Raw genomic sequence first — 22,050 nt, forward strand, 5'->3', positions numbered from 1 at the left:
CCTTGGGCTTAGGCCAATTAGGCCATTGCCTAGGGCCCCCTTACTAGAGAAGGCCCCAAATTTGGGGGCAAATTTATTATTTATTTTTTATATAAAAATATTTTTGGGAGATATTAAAACATTTTAGTATACATATTTTTTTACTATTAAGAAGGTTCAAAGAATTAAGTAATATTAGAGATAGAGGTAAGAAAATTTTAAATAGAATTAAGTAATGCTAGAGATAGAGATAAGACAAATTTAAATAAATAGGTTTTACAAATAAACGTGCTACTAATCACAAATAATTCAAATAGGAAAATGTTAAGAATACTATAAAATTTACTACATAACTTTTATTTATTTAATTATTTTTATACAAGATAAAAATTCTACTCTTGCCTAATATAAGTGTATATATGTGCGAAACTCTCTTGTAGATTTTGAAATGTCGGTCATTGGCCCCCAAGGGTGCGTGATCACTGCACCAAGGGTGCGTGATGGTCTCCATAATTTTTATAATTTGATGTGACAATGAATATGATAGATGAATTTCAACAAATTATTGAATGCATTTTTGAATGAATATTTGTAATTGGTGATATATCTTTGTAATTCTCATATTGTAAATTTTATAATATTTCTAGTATTTTTGTAAGCCTCATGTTATTAATCACATTCATTACAACACTAGTTTGTAGTAAAATTTGTTATAACTTTAACATTTTCTCAACAAAAAAAATCACATTAAAAAGTAAAAAGAATGAATTTTAAAAAAATTATTATGCAAAATGTTAGTTAAATATTATTTAAGTGATAACATAAAGACCCTATTTGAATATTTCGCCCAAGGCCTCTAAAATGCTTGGGCGGGCCCTGCCTGAGATAGTTGATGAGTTGGTCTCGAAGATAACATCCTGTAGTCTGATATCTCTAGTGAAGTGAGCTGCTTCTTCCATGGCCTTAGCTTCAGGTGCAAGAGGTCACTGCAGTAGTGGTATGCGTTTGCTCAGAGAAGCTAGCACCAAACCTTCATGGTCACGCATCACGACACCAATTCCCACAGCCTTTGTGTTTGAGAAGATAGCCGCATCCATGTTGTTCTTAGACCATGGATAATTTGGCGAGGTCCACCGTGTGTCTACACATTCCTTATGATGAGGCTTTTGGAGGTGGGCAAGCTTGCAGTCTTTAAGTATGAGTCGGGATTATTTCTCTGCTGGATTGGCGTGGGGCTCCATGCCTTGTTTTTTTTTTATTTTTTTTTCTACTGTACCACATGCACCATGCAATGGTAACAATGAGTTCAAGTAGTTCTTTCCCTGTAGCGTATGCCTCTAACATCTAGTGGCAGTCCAAATGCTTCCCAAATCTCGCGAGCCACTGTGCAGTCCCAATAGAGATGTCCACTGGTTTCCTCACTCAAGCCGCAGGCTTCACATAAGGCTTCATCTACGACCTCACGATGGCAGAGGTTTGTTTTAGTGGGTAGTATATTGCGGCTAGCCTTCCATGCAAATGTTTTGATTTTGTTTGGAAGGCTAAGACCCCAGATGGTGCTCCAGAAATGAGTATGGTCCGGCTCATTTGATGCCGTGCATGAGCTTACATGGGAGGATAGGGATAAGGCCACCTTTTACACACTGTTTATTGTGAACAAACCTCTTGGAATGTAGGCCCAAATTAGACGATCTTTGGCTCGAGTTCGGCTTCTTGGGATGGCCAAAATGGCATCGGTGTTTACTGGCAGAAAAATTTGATGTATCATGTCTTCTTGCCACTCCCCAGTACTAGTTTCTACATTTATGAGGGTGCAGACCCGTGAATCAACAGGTATTGTATGCGGTGAGAAGATGACTCGAAAGGTGCTTTGTTTTAGGAGCCACTTATCAAGCCAAATCTGGACAGAAGAGTCATCACCTACTTGCCATCTACTTCCACTCTTAACATCTTGGGCAGCCATGATGCTTTGCCATGCAAAGAAACCCAACTCCGCATGTAGAAAATCACAGTGGGGAAAGTAGCGAGCTTTGAGGACACGGTATACTAGAGAGTTGGTATTAGTTTGAAGTCTCTAGCCTTGCTTGGCGAGAAGTGGCAAGTTGAAAGCTTTTAGCTTTCGAAAACCCAATCTACCCTCATTTTTTGGAACACAAACTTTATCCCATGATAGCCAAGCCATTGTATTTTTTCCATTGGATTGACCCCACCAAAAAGTACGAACCATGCTAGTCATCTCCTCACAAAGGGTATCTGGTAGTTTAAAAATACTCAATGTGTATGTTGGAATTGTCTGAGCTACCGCTTTATGAATATTTCCTTTCCTGCTAGTGAGAGTATTTTCTTCTTCCAACCTAAAAGTTTGTTGTCTAGGCTTTCTTTTAGAGCACGGAAGGTGTTCTTCTTCAATCTATCCACCAAAGAAGGTAGGCCAAGATAAGTTTCATGCTGTTGTATAACCTCAGCACCAAAATGTTGTTTGATCTCTTCCTTTAGGTCCTGTGAGGTGTTGCGGTGGAAGAATAAAGATGTCTTCTCTCAGTTTATTTTTTGGCCCGATGCATGTTCATAGGTTTCCAAGATTTGTTCAAGGTGGCTGCAGTCCTTGTGGGTATCTTGACAAAAAATGATATTGTCATTTGCAAAAAAGAGATGTGAGATCAGTGGGCCATGTGGGCAAGCTGCTACTCCTTTGAGTGAACTTGTTGATGTGGCTTGCTTGAGAAGAGATGAGAGTCTTTCTAAACAAAACAAGAAAATGAATGGGGAAATTGGGTCCCCTTGCCTCAAACTTCGAGAGGGTATGATGTGGCCTCAAGGCTTGCCATTTAACCTGACAAAGTGTTTAATAGTGGTAACACATTGCATCATAAGGTTTACCCATTTATTATCAAAGCCCATCTTATGCATTATATCACAAAGACAACCCCATTCTACTCTATCAAAAGCTTTACTCATGTCAAGTTTCAAAGACATCTCTCCTATTTTACCACTTCAATTCTGGTTTAGGTAGTGCATGGTTTCAAAAGCAACCAAGATATTATCAGTGATAAGGCGGTCAGCCATAAAGGCACTCTAGTTTTCATTGATTATTTTTGGTAGGAAACTTTTAGGCCTGTTTGCAATAACTTTGGATGCTAGTCTAGAGATGACATTGCTCAAGCTTATAGGCCTATATGGTGTTATCTTTGTGGGGTTCTTGAATTTAGGGATGAGAATAATATGAGTTTCATTAAACTTTGGGGGAATAATACTCAAATTTAAAAGTTAAGTATAGCTCTAGTAACACAATTGCCAGATAAAGACCAGAAGTGTTGGTAAAATAAAGGAGGCATACCGTCTAGGCCGGGTGACTTCTTTGGGTACAATTATTTCAAAGCTTGGTGGACCTCATCTGCCTGAAAAGGTTGGCACAAGAATCTGTTCATGGAGTCAGTTACCACTAGGTTTATTGCTTCAACAATGGTTGAGGTGTCAATGGGACCATTGGATTGGAAAATAGTAGAGAAGTAGTCTAAAATAATCATTTCCATGGAGTGATCATCCTCATGCCATACTCCACAGTCATCAGTCAAGCCTTCAATAGAATTTTTTTGCTTGCGGTTGGATTCTTTTTGGTGGAAGAAAGATGTGTTTCAGTCTCCACCTATGGTCCACAGTTGTTTTGCTCATTCATGCCACATGGTATTTTCTGCATCGAGCCAACAGTCAAGGGCTTTGCGAACTTCTTGGATTTGCTCAAAGTGTTGTTGTGGATGCTGATCAGGAGTGTGTAGTTCCTTTTTAATCGTGTGATCTAGCGGCCGACGTGGCCAAATTCAAATTTGTTCCATGATATTAATCGGGTTCTGCAAGTTTCAAGGAAATTCATGATTGGTGTACCTTCTGATTTATAAAGCTCTTCCATCCACGCATCTTGTAAAACTTCTACACAATGGGGGTCCCGTAACCACATCGCTTCAAAGCAAAAGGGGTGCTAGGGCCTTGGTTGTGGAGGCCATATTGAAGGGAGGCTCACTGCAAGCATTGAGTGATCCAAGGTGGACATAGGTACGTGCTGTACTGTGGTACCTTGGAAGAGTGATTTCCATGCCATTGTAGCAAGTGCTCTGTCCAGGCGGATGTAGGTTCGGCCTCAAATAGGGTAGTCACGAGACCAAGTATATGGAGACCTTGTATAGCCTAAGTCAGTGAAGCCACAGTGGTGAATCACGCTACGAAAGCGGTCCTTTTGTTTGGTTGGCTGCAAACCTCCACTACTCTTTTCTGTTTGACCGATGATTTCATTATATAGTCGTCGAGGCAGAGCCATGAAAGGTTGTTTGAGCGCTTGAGAGATTCAAGTAGGGCCCAAGTTTCCTCCCTTCTACTCGTATCCGTTTGTCCATAGAAAACCGGTGAGCCTCCATTTAAAACCCTTGACATTACAAAATAGATAAGCATTAATAAACCATCTTGAAAAATTTTGAACTTGTACATGTGTAGTGGGTTCCACAGAAAAGCCGGGCCACCTCTGAGGCCATCACATGAGACCACAAGTCCTTGGTTATATTCCCAGTTCTGTTTCATGCCATTTAGGTGCTTGATGGTGAGTTTTATCTCCATTAAGAAGACTCAAATGGGAGCTTTCTTCTTCAATGCTTTTTTGATAGCATTAACTGTTCGGGGGTTCCCAAGCCCCTGACAGTTCCAACTTAATATACTTGTGTGCACCCAAATACGACTAGTGGGCCTAAGAGGTATTTGAGCTCACAATCTATTTGTATGGTGGGCTTTTGGATTTCCTACTATTGGTGATGCTGTGCTCGGCTAGTCCAGCTCTGTAGCTGACCCTCTACTCTAGTACTTTCCTTCCCTTTCCTAAGTGATGGATTTTTAGTTCTACCACTTTTCTCCCCCCCTAATTTCCAACCCTTTCACCCCAATTTCCTCTGCCTATTTATAGAACAAGGTAGTGGGATTAGCACGATCGCTTTCCTGGTCAGTGGAGGGAGCGGTCCAATATTGTCACCCTTGAGTGGGTGCTTCAAATGCGAATGAGATAAGATGAAACTGGTATTGGAACTAGTTCCACCGTTGGGTCTGTTGCTCGGCTGAGTTGTTCCCTAGGTAGTGGAAGGGAGGCCCAATATTGTCGCTCCTGAGTGGACGTTTGGTGGTGGGTAGAGGGTGGTAGTGGCATTGAAATTAGCTCCATCGTTGGGTTTGTTACTTGGCCGAGATGTTCTCGAGGTGGAACCGTACTCTCTAAGCTACGGCCGTTCGGGTAGCCTAATCATCGGGGATGATGAAAACTCCCGTTGCCGACCATGTCATAAACATCTTCAACTTTAGGTCTCGGGGTTTCGAGGAGCACCCAAGCTTATCCAAAATGAGATCATGCATTTGGCCGACACTAGATTCCAGACTGTGGCACTAGCATAAAGGGCTTTCATGACCATCTAGGCTTTGAAGAGGGGGACGCCCACACAATACTCATTGTGCTTGATGGTGCTGCATAGTAGCTACTGCTAATCCCAAGTTATCAGCCATGAGTTTTCCCAAGGCCTTTGTTTCTTCATTTAGTCATTTATGTTTTTTGTCAATGAAAATGGCGCTCTGTGATTCTATTTTCTCACATTTACGTTTTGGGCCTAAGAGCTAACCCATTGTTTCAGTAGTTTCCATTGCATGGGTTGGTGGCCCAATTTTGTGCCATGTACTGGTTTCGGGGCCCACAGAGGATTCAGTGTGGCAGGTTGGTGTGCTGGTAGTGGGGTACGTGCTCGAAGTGTTTGGTGTAGGTATAATGGACGCGAGGTTCTGTTCGAGCGTCCCCACCAATTCTGCGGTTTCCTTTAGTGGAAGTACAAGTTCTTGCCTCGGAAAAGGAATCATCAATTTAATCAAACAATCATCAATTTGTTTCAATTTTTTTTTCTAAGTAACAGATATGGTGACCTCGGAAAATCATTAGGCTTCGTTTGGGAGTTCATAAGGGAATGGAATGGAATGATCATAAGGGAATGGAAATGAATGGAATGGAATGAAGTGGATTTAAGTAAGGGAAAGGAATGGAAAAGAATGGAATGGAATGGAATTAAGTAACCTTGATTGGATGTTTTAAAATAAAGGAATGGAAAAGAATGAAAATGAATGAAATGTAAGTAATCTTGTTTGGGAGTAATATGGAGGGAATGGAATGGAATCATTTTATGACAATATTACTGTTAGAATCGATAAGACTTAATTTTATCAATCCCAGGATGAAAAATCCACTATCAAATAGAAGTTTACAGACTAAATAACCATATTCTTCATAAATAACCATAATCCCAAAATCACCCTTGAAGGTTTAGATCTCTAGCATCTTTGATGACTAGTATAAGGTAAGAACTTCTACAATACCGGATCTTGATTTTTCGAAACTCTCTCAAAAATAATTTCTTCCGTAGATAACTTAAGAACTTAATAAAACATACATTATTATAGCTTGTTAAATAGCTTCATTATCCAAGTAAAACTTTAACTTTTATAATTCACTAGCATCATTATTATCATAATCGATCTAGTAATTAATATTAAATTGTTGTAACTTCCTTGAGATGTGAAAGAATGATTTAGATCATCAAGTGTGATTGGTTTTCAACTTTCCTCTATTCTTTGTATTTCGGTAAATGACTTCTGCTAACAAATATTAGTAAAATGGAAAAAAAAAAAAAACACGGAGAATGAACTAATCATATAATTCAACATACCATTAAATGATTTTGTATTTGTTGGTGATATTGTGAGACTTTAGTCCAAGAACAGTATTAAAAATTGGCATGATTACATAGTAACCGTTAGGCAAAATATGATATCGTAGTTAAAGTCCAAACCAAGCTGATTTTGTTAGAGAAGACCTAATCCATAGTTGACTGTGAAATTAATTAAAATCATTTGTGAGTGACCAGCGGGTGGATGAGTTAGGTCTAGACGAGTTACAAGTATATCTGCCACAAATTAAAAGAGCTAACAGCCCAAATTAATGGTTTGCAATTGATTATTCAGCTCTGTACCTATTTTTTTGCCCAAATTAAGGGCCTTGCTGCTACTAGTACGTTTAATTTTTGGACTATTTTTTTAAAGAAAATTAATTTTAGTATCAATTTACCATAAGTCCTAAATATGGGTTTGTTCTTTAAATAATTTTTAGCCAATTAATTGGATCCTAATTTCAGGTTTTATAATTTTTTTTATAATCTTTTTTAATAAATTAAAACTGTGAAAAATATTTTGGTTGCTGCGTGTGATCCTAAATGAATAATTTCCTCAAAGCGTGCAGAACTAAAAATGAAATTGGTCATACATATGATATCCCTATTAATAAAAGAAATATTACTAAAGGGTGAGGGTCAGTGAAGTGAGAAAAGAAAGAAACCTACGTATAAGTGAGAGCAAAGAAAACAATGAGTTTCCTTAGTCATGAGATACCGAAAAGAGAGGAAAAATTGGGATTTTTCTGGGAGAGTTATGGATGTTGTGTCTATGGAAAGTTGTAATATCCAACGGTTCATGAACCGTCTGACGGTTCGTGAACAGTGCCCACGCATGTGGGGGGTTATCCAAGAAAGGGATTTGGGAGGGTTTTTCCGCTCCTGGCCTCATTAAATTCTTCCAAGTCCTATAAATAGCCCATTCTGGACTCCTTTTTCACTTTTCGCGTTCCTCTCGCTCCCAATCCTTCCTTTGCCGAGCATTATTCTTCTGCGCAAAAACTTCCTCAGTTCTCCACTCCCTAGAGCCCAAAGTAAGTTCTTTCTATCTCTTTCTCCTTTTCGATTCTCTTCCATTTCATACTCTAGGAATAGGGTTTTCTCACCTACTTACCCCTGGGGCTGCCTTGGCTAGTTTTAGAGAGACCTTTGGCGTCCCAAGGGATGTCGACGTTGCGTATTGCAATATAGGCGACCTCGAACTTTAGAGGGCTGCTGACTCAAACGCAGCGTTCTTTCCACTGATGTCCATACTTGAGGGTGGGGTTAGGTTCCCTGTAGACCCTCTTGAAATAGGTACCCTAGGGTTTTACGGCCTATGCCCCGACCAGTTTCCCCCAACTTTTATAGGGTTGTTAGTTGTGTCATTCGGTTAAATCAGATGTTCGGGTTGCAGTTGAACCAGCACAACATAATTTCATGTATAAACTATGTGGCAACTTCACATGGGGTTATTACTTGAAAAATAGAGATACACGAGTCCGGCTTATATCCTGCCTGCCTGACTCTAATAGGAACTCGGCCTGAGAGTTCGTTCGGGTGCGTGATAACTGGCATGCCAGTGAGCTTCTTTGCCCGCTCTCACCACGTGAAGTTGGTCGGTACCGACAATCCCCATTTGATTTGTTCTTGCATCTTTTATATTTTTTCTTTTATAGCTGATCAGTTCGTTCTCGGACTTGTTGCAGAATCCAAAAGGTTCTTCCCGGACAGTCGAGTTATACATGCGCGAGACCTCAACTTCGTTCTTAGGTCGGAGATCTTCGTGCACAACGACGGGCAACTTAGGGCGTCTCATTTGATCCTCGGCGTCAACCCCGTATACACCACTTGACAAAACTTTAGCCACGCGCTTTTGGTAGACAACCCGCTCCTGTCATACATCGACGTGCGGTACAAGACATCCCTTCCCCCCGGGCTCACCACAGGCGAGGCTCGAGAACATGGCCCGCACTATACCACTGCAGACGACATCATGCCTGTGAGGGACGGTTCTACCGAGCACATGTCCCAGAGTCGACGGAGGCACGAAGTGATCGGACAGCTAGAGGACACTACCCCCATAGCCGAGGAACGAGCTGCCGACCACGCAGAGAGAATGGTGAAGCATAGGAAGATGACCCTTTCTCAGTTCATTACTGGCGCCGGACCTGCGGCTTAGACTCAGTCCCCAAAAAGAATGAGTCAAACTCCTCCCGGGGGCGAAAACAAGAAGAGAAAAAGGGTTGCCGAGAACAACCCTCTTGTCTTGGGTGACGCTTTGCCGAAGACCCCTCCCCATGCAGCGGGCGGTTCCAGGCTTCCGGAGGGGCCGGTGGTCACACCCCCTGCGGTTCAGGTTGGAACCAACTTGTCATCCTCTTCCCGGCCGGTAGTCGGCTGGCAGCACACCTTCCGGTTAGGTGACGAGTGCTTGCCGAAAACTGCCAACGTCCGGCTATGGGACAGGGGTGTAAGGGGGCGAGTGGCCCAAAGTTTGGTGCAAGGCATCATGCTGCCCGAGGATGTCCATTATTATGCGCAGGGCGATGACGAGACATTTGCCAAGCGACTACAATGGCATTCCATCGTGGTAACGCTCTATTCCCCTTGACTGTGTTCATTGTACTGTGCGGTCTTTTCTCTTTTTTTATTTATTTAATTTTTTTTTAACTTCACCATTTGGCTACTATCCTATCTTTAGGCTACGTAGATGACCAGCATTGTGAACGGGCAGTTGAAGGATGCGGCCGAGGCCCTGGAAGGGGAAAAGGCGCTAAAGGCTGTTGCTGAGGCTACGGCCAGGGAAAAGGGGGAGGCTGTTGCGGCATCGAAAAGGAAAGCGATAGATGCCTAGAATGCCCGGCATGCTGCTGAGGGAAAGCTGACCATTCTAGAGGCGAAGCTAGGGGAGACAAAGCTCAAGTTAGCAACGGTGGATAGCTTGAGTCTAGCCTAAGCTAATGAAATCGCCGGCCTGAAGGAGTCCCTTGAAGCCTGCGAGGAAAAGTGGTACAATGTCAGCTTCTCAGATGCTGAAAACTTCGCGGAGCCGATCATTCACCAAGCTCGGCACCATGGCTTCGGGGAGGGATGGTTAGCTGCCCTTCAAGCGATGGGAGTAGCCGCGAACTCCTTGCTGTGGGACCCCAAGCAGATTCCTTACCTGGCCCCTCCTCTCCCCTTCGTTTAGAGTCGGACCAAGGCTTCAGACGAGGAGGAGACTCCGAGTATATCGACCTCGTGCGGGATATTGATGCTCACATGGAGGCAGCTGACCCGGAGGTCACAAGCAACGTCCGCGTTGGGGCCGAACCTGCACCAGACTAGGTCCCACCGACAATCCAGACAACTGTGAGTGGAACTGAGCAACCTGTTCCTCCGCCCACACTAACCGACCCTGCCGTTTAAAGATCCAGCCTTTCTTTTGTCTCTTTTTTTTTTTTTTTTTACTGTGGTTATTATTTTTATTTATTTATTTATTTCCCCTACAACTAGTACTTAGCGTCCTTCATGGAAAGAGGGGCAAGCATACATGCCGAAGAATCTATCGAAATTTGTAGGGCATCCTCACCCACCAACTAGTATCGTACCCTCTTCGTTAGGTAGAGTGCTTTTAAGCCAGTACCCTCGAAGGGCTGGTTGATCCTGGAAGTGATAAGAGCATCTGCCTTCAAGTTCAAGTTTGTAACAGGGGGAAGGCCGGCCCATGGGCTCCATATAACTTGTGAAAACACATAAGATTATAAGAAAAGCCCTGAGAAACATGTAAGGGAAATAATAAGAGGCACTAAATTCCTAACTAACCTCATCGGAAGGTAACCCATTGAAATGAGCCCTAACCGAAGGGAAGCTCTTCAAATCTATCTCTGCTCCTCAAGCAATGAGACCATATTGCACGACCCAACACAAGAAAAGAAAGCACATTTGGCAAGATGACAGTTTGCAAGATGATAGTTTACAAGAAAAGTAGTTACAGTTTCAAGATGACAATTTGCAAGAAAAGTAGGTACAATTTGCAAGGTAAAAATGTGAGCAATTTGCAAGATGATAGTTTGCAAACTAAAGGCTTAGGTGTGGTTTGCAAGAGCATGATGAACAGTTTTTTTTAAGCCTGAATGACATAGGGATGAAAATAATTGCAAGAGTAGGAAATGCATGAGATACAAAAGAAAAAGAAAAGGGAACTAACCTCAAGGAGCTTCCAAAGCCCCATTAATTGGCGCAAAGTAGCCCGACTAAGCATGTCCAAAGAGGAGTACAAATAGGCAAGACACTCCTGCCCCCAGTTAGCCTCCCGAGCCTCCCTAAACTTGCAGAAGAGAGCTAACCACCTCAAAGATACCGTTTGCCCTCTGTTGGCAAAGAGGTACACCCCTAGAAGGTACAACAAAAAAGCCCTAGCCATCTGGGCCCAGTCGTCGGCTGTCACCTACGAGAGGGGCTTGTAATCCATATAAATACAAACTAACCCATATCCCAAAACAAATACTCCATATATACAAACTTATCACAAGCCCTTATATGATTCTTATATGATTCAAACTTATCACTCCATATATACAACCTTACCACATTCCATATTCTTATATGATTCTTCCCTCTTAGCCCAAACCCATCAAACCCTTTTACACAAAGTACTATTTTTTTTACAAGGAATAGGCTTCCACACACACAACCCAAATAATAATAATAATAATAATAATAATAATAATATTCGAAATTCGAATTTGGACGTTTTACAACAATAATTAAAAATAGTTGCTCAATAATTAAAAATAGTTGCTCAATAATGATCGCTTAGCATTGCTGATCTCAAAGTGTATCGTACTTCAAAATTTGAAGAAATTTTACAATGCCTCTTCCATTACCTTGTATTTCATATCTTTTCCTGTCAATCAAAGGAAATATAATTTTCGAGACAAGTAAAAACCTTAAAAAGAAGTCTTAAACTCATCTAATCATGCTATTACATACAAACTCGAGTGTAACAACAACACGGTCTGCTAAACATTTCACAACTCAACAATTATGTACCTATTCATAAACAAATTCCAAATTTTGCTAACATTGACAGCCATAGAAAACACACAAGTACAAATTCTTAAGCAATTGTAACAATCCACAAGGAAAAACATTCAAACAAAATAACATCTTCATCAAACATAAACAACAAGCCCCATAGAGAGAAACAGTAAAAAGTAAAAAAACACAGTTCCCACGATATTAAAAAAAAAAAAAACCATATTTGATGTTTAAATTAGCAGCTTCTTTTCTATATAGAATGAACATCAAAACCGCAGCTTTAACTAATGCTTATACAAATTTCAATATGCATCATGAAAACAAACTTTTCTTTATAAATTTACATAATTTTTAATCAATTTGTTAATTGAATTACAATCAGCTTCATATTGACCAAAAGGGTACACCCAATTTTTTCAATGCCACAAAAAAAAAAAAAAAAAAAACACCCTAATTTCATAAGAATCTAACATATAGATACGAAAGATCTAAGCTTTACAGATCAAAAGTTTAGAGAGAGAGAATATACCTTAGGAGCTTTAGAGAGAGAGAGAGTTTTGTATTTGTATGAACTCTTTGTGTCTCTCCTCTGAGATTTTTGATGTCGTAGAGAAAGATAAAAAAAATAAGGGTAAACTATATATTTGGTCTCTAACTTTTATGCTATATGTCAATGTGGTCCATAATCTTTCAAATGTATCAATTTGACCCATAACCTTTTGTTATTGGGTCAAAATGGTCCATAATGTCAAGTAATTGATAGAAAATGATAATGTGGCTAACAGCCAAAAAAAAAAAATGTTTATTGACACATTGACTGCCAACTGTAGTAACATTCAATATAACCTTAAATGAAAAATAGTAATAATAATAATAAGTGAGTAACACAACATGTGAGGAAAAATTTGGGATCAAAATCCCTAACTCATGACTGCAGAACAAATCGTTAGGGATTTTAGGTAAGGACCCAAGCCATGATGGTAACACTTTAGAAAATGAGTTCAATCCAAAGCAGACAACTTCCAACTGGCCTAAACAAGCCAACTCGTTGGGCAGGGAGCCATGAAAATTGCTGTTTTTGGAGGATAAATGAGGGAGGAATGGTAGGTTTCCCGCTTGTGGAGCAATAGTTCCTGTAAGACCCATGTGAGAAAGGTTCAAGGTAGTGACTCTAAGGTGTTTGGCACCGCAAGAGATCCCAATCTAGTTGCAATCGGAGGTAGAGGTAGACCGATTGCTTGCCATGGTTTTGTATGGGTCATCTGTAATATGGCCTTTGAGAGCAAGAAGAGCTAATTGGTCGGTGGTGATGCTAATTTTTACTGTCACAGTTAAGCTAGCCATAAAATGGTGCAACAGCAACAACACAAAAAATAAGAAAAAGGCAAGAATCTCCTTGAGTTTCTATTTGTAGGTAGGTAGAGATTTGAGGCTAGCTATATGAACAAAACAAGTGTGGCTGAAAGATGAGAATTATATAAATGGAGATATCAACTTTTTGATTCTAAATTTTTCCTCACGTGCTATGTTAATCACTTATCTGATTGTTTAAAAAAAAAAAAATTTAATTTAAGGTTATGTTGACATGTTAGCATATGTAGCGGTTAACATAGCAATAAACTTTTTTTTTGCCATTAGCCACGTCATCATTTTCCATTTACCACTTAACATCAGGAACCATTTTGATACAATATCAAAAGGTTAGGAACTAAATTGACATATTTGAAAAGTTAGGGACTATATTAACATATAGTGTACAAGCTAAGGACTAAATATATTGTTTAAGACTCAATTTTTATTGTTGGGATCTTCTTGTTCTATAAGGCATGGGAATTGCTATCGCTGAAGATGTGAGGCTCTTGCCTGCCTCTTTTTGATTGGTCACTCTCTCACTACCAAAACCGCTTTTTTATTGATGTGGAAATGGCTTTTTTGCTTGGGAAGGGAAATTTACGACGGTAGTGAGATTGATAGTGTTACTGTGCTGTGATTGGTGTGGAATTGTGGTGTTGTGTTTGAGTGGAGGCCACACGTGTGTGAGTTGTTGAGACGCTAGAGCACAAGGACCAAATCTTGTCCAACATTTGGTTCCCCTCGTGGTAAAGACTTAGGTCAATATGGCTTATAGTATGGGTTTTGAGTTTTTCATTGGGAGTGTGTCGTAACTCTTTATATCCTACCGATAAGTTGTTCATCTAACTCATTAGCGGCTATGATGTGAGGTATTAGCTAATGATTAGCGTGTTATTATTATCACACTTCGATAAGAAAGTTACGCTAGTTGCTCCCTTTATCTTTTTTTTTTTTTTTTTTAATACCAAAAAAAAGTTGTCACTTTAGCTTAAGGATTTATTGTGCAAAATGTTGTTACTGTGTTTGTGGAAATACCGGTAGTTGTGGTATGTTAAAAGAGGAAAAAAATTACAAAAAAGACTTTCCTAATCAATTATAAGTTGTAAGTAGTTATTAATTCTAATTTTAACCCACTATAAAAATGATTATTTTACCCACTAATAATTGTCGGTAACAAATTGGTATATATTCTTTATCCTAAAATAGATGTGATTTCCTATGCTAAAAGGAAGTAATATATTTATGATATTTTTACAATATTTTTCTAACAGATTATTAGTGATAAATTATTACCGGTTCTGATTTTAACTCATACCTAAAATTATTCTTTTATCTACTCGTGTCAATAACAATCTGCTATTTAATCTCTAAACTAAAATAGAAAGTAAATTTATTTGCAAGATAAGACGAATGTAATTGGCTGATGAGCATTTTATTGTAATTTGTAGGGTCCCCTTCGAGGTTACCGCCTGACCTAGTACGTCCGTTTCTGATGATCTGACGGCTGATGTTTGCGTCAAAAAGGAACACGTCAGTCAACCAACGCGTCTGGTGACGTGTGGGTCATTCATGCCAGCTTATCAAATCAGCTGACGACGACGTCGTTCTGCTGTCCATGCTCTAACGCGGCCTATATCTTGGATCCATACATTTTTTTACTTTGTGAGGTTTGTGGAAAGAAAAACAACTCACACAGTTTAGGCCCATTGGGCCATTTGGTATACAATTTTTTTTTTCCACCTGAATAAATAAACACGAAAGATTCTAAAAAAAAATAAATAAATAAACACGAAAAAGAAGGAAGAAGTACAGATAGAAACAAGGAAAAAAGTAGAGAAGTTGATACCAACTTTTTACTAATGAGTCAACAAATTAATATTATTAAAGAAGAGTTGTGTAAAGGAAAAATTACACAACGTAAAATGAAACCTAACAACACCAGCATCAATGCCCCACCCCGGCCATGACAACCATCACACTAAGAGGTGGAGCCTATGAAATAAGGAAGAGGAGGGAGGTGGGAGAGTGTGAGAATGGATGATGATGACCAACCCCACCAACACTAGGATCGATGACAACAATGATCCTACAACAGTGATGGTTGCAATTTGACGAGAGAGAGAGAGAGAGAGAGAGAGAGAGAGAGAGAGAGAGAGAGAGAGAGAGAGAGAGAGAGAGAGAGAGAGAGAGAGAGTAAAAAACAAGAAATCATATATATGTTGTTGTATAATATCATCTATATTGTAGCAATATGTAAAAACTTGAAGAGCGGTGCATAATGAATGATTATTCATCATCTAAAATGAATTTGTATTTATTTTGCATAACCCAATAAGAATTCTCTTATAATAATATATACTTAAAACATTTATTTATTTATTTTAATAAAAATAATCATTCAATATGCAATTTTCACATAGTGATCCACTCATATATGGAAGATGAGTAATTTTTTGAATAGTATAAATGAAATTAAATTTGTCACTTTACATAAAAATGTCATGGGTGTAGTTGCCTTAGCTTTAATAAGGCTTCATTCGTTTGTTTGTTGTTTTTTTTTTCTTTACTTTTTCTTGTTGCTGTTTACTTTTTATTAAAGTCTTTATCATGGTTTCTTCGTACGTTGATCACAAAAGGAAACCTAGTTATCCAATTCTCCTCTTCTACCCAATCAAAATAGGTATCAATCCTTCTTTTTCCTTGCATCTTGATTCCTTGTCTATTCTTTGCTTCGAACCAATCACATTCGCATGTATATATGGTTTCGTGTGCAAAGTGCCATGGCATTGTTGTGGAGGACATTCCTGTTGATTACCCTATAAATAATGCAAATTAGGTTGTAGTTTTCAAGAAAGTGATTTCTAGACAATAAACACCAAAATTTGAAGTCATGGGGAAAACCGAGCAGGAGGAAACCAAGCTCATTGATGACCTCAGTATGTTCTCTTTCCCTTTTCAAGATTATTAGTTTACTCTATTATTTTTGTTTCTTATTTATTTATTTAATTTAAATATTCATAATAAAAGAATATCAAGATTTTCATACTCCCTAGACCCCGTGCAAACAAGGTTTTCGGACTCGGACTGGACTGGGAGGTCAGACTATGAAAACCAGGAACCGGATGAAAATCTAGTTTTTTAAGCATAGAGAACCAGACATATGTGGCAATTTCGTGAACTCCTAAAACCGGGGTTGGACCGCACGATCCAACCCCTTAGCAACTTTTTTTTTAATAAAAACAACTTAACACAATTTTATTCTACTTAATTGAATCATCCATCTCTTACAAGGAATAAAACAAAATTATAATTAAAATCCTTCAAAGATATTCAACTATACTTCAAAAATTAATCATAAATTTTAATGTTTTCATGGTTATTATTTTATTTTATTAACTTTCCTATTTAATTATTTAATATATGCTTGAAAATCATTAAATTTCCTCACATATATAGATATATTAGTCTATTTTGCTAGTTTTATAAATTTAATATCTATATTTAGGTTTTAATTGATTATTAAATTAATTATGACGTCATCACGGTTCGACCTCGGTTCGACCTTAAAAACCTTGAGTCTCTCTCTTTTACGGTTCAATGAACAGTTCGGATCTGAAAACCTTGCATGCAAACACATCAAACAAATGGATATTATTTCAAATCTTGCTCTTGAGAAAAAAAAAAAAAAAAAAAGGGAATGATATCTCAACTAGAGCTCTTCATTTGTTTCAACATCAAATTTTTCCTAGATTTTTATACATTAATTTTTTTTAAAATTTTAATAAACCAATTTAAAACGTTTAATGTAGAACAAAAATCAACCTAAACACAAGCACAAACACAATCAAAATAAAATTATTACAAATTAAACTAATAAGCACAATAAGTGTGCTATAGAAAAAAAATAAAGAAAAACTAACAACTAAAAAGAAACTACTATCAACCTTTTTTCCCAATAAAGAAAGAAAGGAAAAAAAAAAATACACTATTGAAAGTTGTTTTTGAGAAAATTTTAAACTTTTGAAGACGTTTGCCCATAATTTTGAGGCATATCACGGTTATTTGAATGTTTTGAAGAGCTACTATTTTCATCATTTCAATATTATTTAGTTGGTGGTTTTAACGAAATTTCAATAATAGTAGAAGTTTTTAAGATATTTTGGTCTTTAAAATTTTGAGGGTATTTTTATTACATTAGATATTTCTGTGGAAATTTGGCCATTTTAGAACTTATGAGAGCATTTTGATCATTATAAAGGTTTTAGGTGAGGGTTTAAGGGTATTTTGGTCGTCTTGAAAACATTGGGAACATTTTGAGAGTATTTTTGTTACTTTAGAAGTTTTTCTAATGTATTTTGGCATTATAGAGGTTTTGTGTGCATTTCAATCATTATAAATGTTTTATGCAAGGTTTTGAGTATATTTTGGTCATCTTAGAAATTTTGAGGCCATTTTTATCATTTTGGAGGTTATTATATATGGGGTATTTTTTTAAAATTATTTTAAAGGTTTTATAAGATATTTCAGTCATTTTTAAGTTTTTAGGGGCATATTGATTATTTACAAATTTTTGAAGTATTTCTCAATTTGGATGCTTTCATGGTGTTTTGGTTATTTTTAAGATTTCAAGATGTTCTCTTAATATATAAGAGGAGTTTGAGATTCATGAGTAAGGAAGTTCTATTCTCCTCAGGTTCAAAACGTTTTAAGCTCCTTTTGGCATGTAAAACATTTTCAGCATTATCAACTTTAAAGATAGTGTATTTCTTGATCACCAAAAAAAATTATTTTTATTTAATCAAGTTTCTCAACTGAAATTCTCAACCACCTCAAATGTCCAAAAAAGAGGAAAAAATTTCCTTTTCCTTTTTGTTTGTTTGTTTGTTTGTTTGTTTTTGCTAAAACAAATGGGATCTACGTACGTTCGATTCATTTTCTTTGTAGAGTATGTCTATGCTTGTACAATTATTAATCAAGATTTCCATCCCCCTAATTTTCTTTAACATGTGTAGTTAATATGGGCTTTTTAATGAAAACGGTTCAATTTGATTTAATGAATATTTTGTATATATGTATTGCACCGCATCTAAATATAAATATTTATATTTGGTATGACTCTTCCTTAATGCTATATTATTTAATATTAATATTTTAAATTATCAACATTAGATTACAAGTTTTCATGTTTCTAAAAAAAAATTACAAGTTTTCTTTATTATTAAAAAATATGTCAAATTTCATTTTGATTGATCAATGTTATTTACTTTTTAATAACGTATTATATGTATAATTTTAATGTCCAAAAATTTTGCATCTAAATTTTACAAACATGGATAGACTAAGAGGACAACATAATAAATAATTTAAAATGTTAGAGATGTAATAAGTCGTGGCTCCAGAAGATATTTTTCAGAGTGCTCATTAAAAAACTTAAATTAATAAAAATTTTAAGAAAAATAAAACTTGAATATGTTAACATAAAAAAATAAAAAAATAAAAAAACGACCAAATACATAAAGTTTTAAAATTTTTTTCACAAGTTTTCATATTTTGAAATTATTATATGATATGATAACTTCACTTTCAATGTTATTAGTTACATCTATTTCAATGTACATAATTAAGCAATTATTAAACTACTAATCTCTCATTTAATTACCAACATATTGGCTAAACAAGTAACAATATAAATAAAATTATTATCTTTTTGAAAAAATATATCAGATAAATCCAACAAATTCGGAGAAAGGCTAAATCAAGTATTAGAACCCCTTTCCCTCTTCCTTGTGTGTGTGTGTTTGTTTCTAAAAAAAAAAAAAGTATTAATAGTCTAACTATTTGAAAAGTGTGCATTTTTAAATAAAAAATAGCAATCTTAAAATATGCCAATTGAAAACTCAATTTAAAAAATCACAATTAAATGTTTTATTTGGGCCTTTAGGCTAATTTGTTTGTTTGGATAATTTTTGAAAAGTATTACGTTCACAACATTTTTGCAAAACTTACACAACAAAACCAAGGTGGTAAGTTTTTACTAGTTCGAATTTAAATATACATCTGAAGTTATTTTTTGTCCATCAGTAACAACTTACTACTTAGGATTTATTACGGAAGTGTTAAGAAAATGTTGTGAACATAATATTTCTTGCAATTTTTTGGAGAGGTAGAATTTAATTTTTAATGGGCTCAAATTTTTATTTAAGGTGTTTAAGCTTATTCTTAGGGTGGTCAAGTTTTTTTTTTTTTTAGGGGTGAGGTTTGTGTCTAGTGCCCAATTGCACTAGACCCGTTGAGATTATAACAAGTGTCCACTTTTGAACACATATCACTATCTTAACGGGTCCAGTGCACTATATGCACTGGACTAAACCTCACCCTTTTTTAGGGTGGTCAACAACCTATATTAACTGAAAACTCAATTTTTAAAGGTACATTAAAAAAATATTAAAGTCAAGGTGGTCATGTGACTACTCTGAACTACACTTGGTGCTGCCCTTGGATGTAATATATCTTTAGTCATTGATTTTGTGATTATAAAACTTTTTTTTTTTCTTAATTTTTTCTTTTTTGTTTACAATTTATGATCAATAGTAAAATCATTTTCTTATCTATGTGATTAATTTTATGGACAATTTGATAGGAGTCTTGATGGCGCTGAGAATATGAATTAAGTGCAATAATGAAAATACAAAGTGTGCCTTTGGATGAGCTTAATTCATCAATTTATTCCTTTCAAAACAAATTCATCAATATATTTAACTTCTTTTTTTGAGAAGATCAATTTATTTAACTTACTTTGTTTATTTGTAAAAATTAAATTAAATCTTGAAAAATATGATATTTGAAAAGCCATACGTTCCATTTTAGGATGAAAACAATTACATGTCATAAATTAAATTCATCAATATATTGTTTATTCATTTTTCAGGTTTCATTGCCCTTAATGTATTTTGTTAAATATTTCTTTGACCTATGATGATTATGCTTTAGCACTGCTTGATTGAAACTGTTGCCAAACTTGACCCATATCTCATTGCCCAATTGTTATTAGACATAGTATTTAAATATTCCTAATGTATTGCAGCAATCAAAAGAACAAAAAGACATTTTCGTCCAGCGCATTACTTACTTAAAATACAGTCATACTCTTTACTATGTGATACTGGGGTGGAAAAGTATGACTCTGGTGTTTTTGAAGCCAGTGGACACAAATGGTGGGCTCTAATATTATTCTAATTCTTGTTTTTTCTATTCAAATATAAATGTTTACTTCTGATGTAGTCAGTTTTTTTTTGCAGGAGGTTGTCTATTTATCCAAAAGGAAACGGGAAAATGAATGGAAGTGGTCACATCTCAATTTACTTAGCAATTGTTGACACCGAAAAGTACACTCTTGGCTGGGAAATTTATGTCAGCTTCAAATTGTTCCTGTTCGATCAGATACAAGACAAGTTCTTGACCATTCAAGGTTTGCTCTCTCATAGTTTATATATATATATATATACACTAACATATATTCATCTTTTATGATTGTATTTTGGTATAAATTGTTAAATTACCGATTTTCTCAAAAACTTAAACTATTACGAGATGGTAAATTTATTCACGTATTAGACACCTGAGCTGCTATTAAGTAGAGACCGAATATGTGAAAATTTAAATAGAATGTGAGGAGATCATAGGGAAAATTTCAACTCAGCACTTTTTATTCTGATACCATATTAAATTTTCAATTCTCTCAAAAACTAATGTAACATCTTGTTTTGTGTGTAGATGTTGATGGGGTAATTAGAAGATTCCATGATATCAAGACTGAATGGGGCTTTCACAAATTTCTATCCCTTAAATCTTTTGAAGATCTTTCTCAAGGATATCTTGTCAATGATTGTTGCGTATTTGGTGCTGAGCTTTTTGTTCATGAACGCAATGCCAAACGGGAGTTTCTTACTATGATAAAAGAGCCCCTTCACCGTACTATGCCTTGGAAGATTGAAAACTTTTCATCACTAGATAAAGTGACCTATTATTCTAAAATATTTCAAGTTGGCGATTTGAGATGGTATTAATTTTTATTATTATTTTTTGATAGGTATTATTATAAGTTGGACTTTTATTGTTGTAAAAAAAGGAAAGTTTCCTTTTTGAAACTTAGAACCTATTGTTTTTAACTCTTTTTATTGAATTCATGCAGGAAGTTACTGGTTTACCCCAAAGGAATTTATAATGGAGAATCGAAAGTGATATCTCTCTTTCTCTTTTGTTGTGATTGTATTCTACCTGAGCACAAATTTTTTGCAGAATTCAAGATGCGTATAAAAGACCAAGTTAACAATGAAAATCACGTGGAAAAAACAGGTATGTATGCTAATATGTGTGTGTGCACACACACGTGCCTCCCGTTCTCTTTCACCTTGTTTTGTTCCTGTGTAAGTTTTGTCTCAATTTTGTTTTGTTTTGTTTTATTTCTTACAGAAAAACATTGGTTCACTACCTCTTCGAATGAATGGGGTTTCTCACACTTTATACCTCTTAAGGATCTCCAAGATGCATCGAAAGGACTTCTTATGAATGATGCTTTAATTGTAGAAGCAGAAATAATGGTTATATCTAATGTTAAGTGATTCCCTATAATGGTTGTCTAAGAAATTATAGCAAAAGCTATACTTTAAATATTGTAAAAATACTTCTTTATCCCGGAATTGCATTTGGGGAGGTTATGGGATTATTATTATTATTGTAATTGCAAGTATGTCAATCTTAAAAAGGTTTAAATTTGTCTTCTTTATTTTGAAGCTTGTGCATGCGCTCACATGATATATATGGATGTATATCATATTATCATCAGTAAAAGGGTAAGCCAAATGTCATGCACTAACAAGCAATTTATAGGAAATTTGGTTTATTATGGCTACCAAATGTCATGCCCTAACAATGTGGAAAAGTTGGCCTTTGGCTAGCAACAACTGAAAGTCGTCGT

The 22,050-nt window shown here is 36.4% G+C and overlaps 1 protein-coding gene across 1 annotated transcript; it reads left to right on the plus strand.

Annotated features, from left to right (window-relative positions):
• The first annotated feature begins 15,936 nt into the window (after positions 1 to 15,936).
• LOC142614404 (uncharacterized) lies at positions 15,937 to 21,847 on the plus strand. Its single transcript, XM_075786925.1, has 6 exons — positions 15,937 to 16,009; positions 20,158 to 20,287; positions 20,372 to 20,541; positions 20,847 to 21,132; positions 21,265 to 21,428; positions 21,546 to 21,847. The coding sequence occupies exons 1-6, from the start codon at positions 15,964 to 15,966 to the stop codon at positions 21,692 to 21,694; spliced, it is 945 nt and encodes a 314-aa protein (XP_075643040.1). The 5' UTR covers positions 15,937 to 15,963; the 3' UTR covers positions 21,695 to 21,847.
• The last annotated feature ends 203 nt before the right edge of the window (positions 21,848 to 22,050 follow it).

Source organism: Castanea sativa, chromosome 11 (assembly GCF_040712315.1).
Source record: "Castanea sativa cultivar Marrone di Chiusa Pesio chromosome 11, ASM4071231v1".
NCBI lineage: Eukaryota > Viridiplantae > Streptophyta > Magnoliopsida > Fagales > Fagaceae > Castanea > Castanea sativa.

What these genes read in the sequence shown, in the direction of transcription:
- LOC142614404 (XM_075786925.1), top strand. Translation starts at nt 15,964, where the DNA reads ATGGGGAAAACCGAGCAGGAGGAAACCAAGCTCATTGATGACCTCA. An exon ending in CAAGTTGGCGATTTGAGATG is followed by an intron (nt 21,133 to 21,264) that starts GTATTAATTTTT and finishes GAATTCATGCAG; the next exon opens with GAAGTTACTGGTTTACCCCA. An exon ending in AAATCACGTGGAAAAAACAG is followed by an intron (nt 21,429 to 21,545) that starts GTATGTATGCTA and finishes TATTTCTTACAG; the next exon opens with AAAAACATTGGTTCACTACC.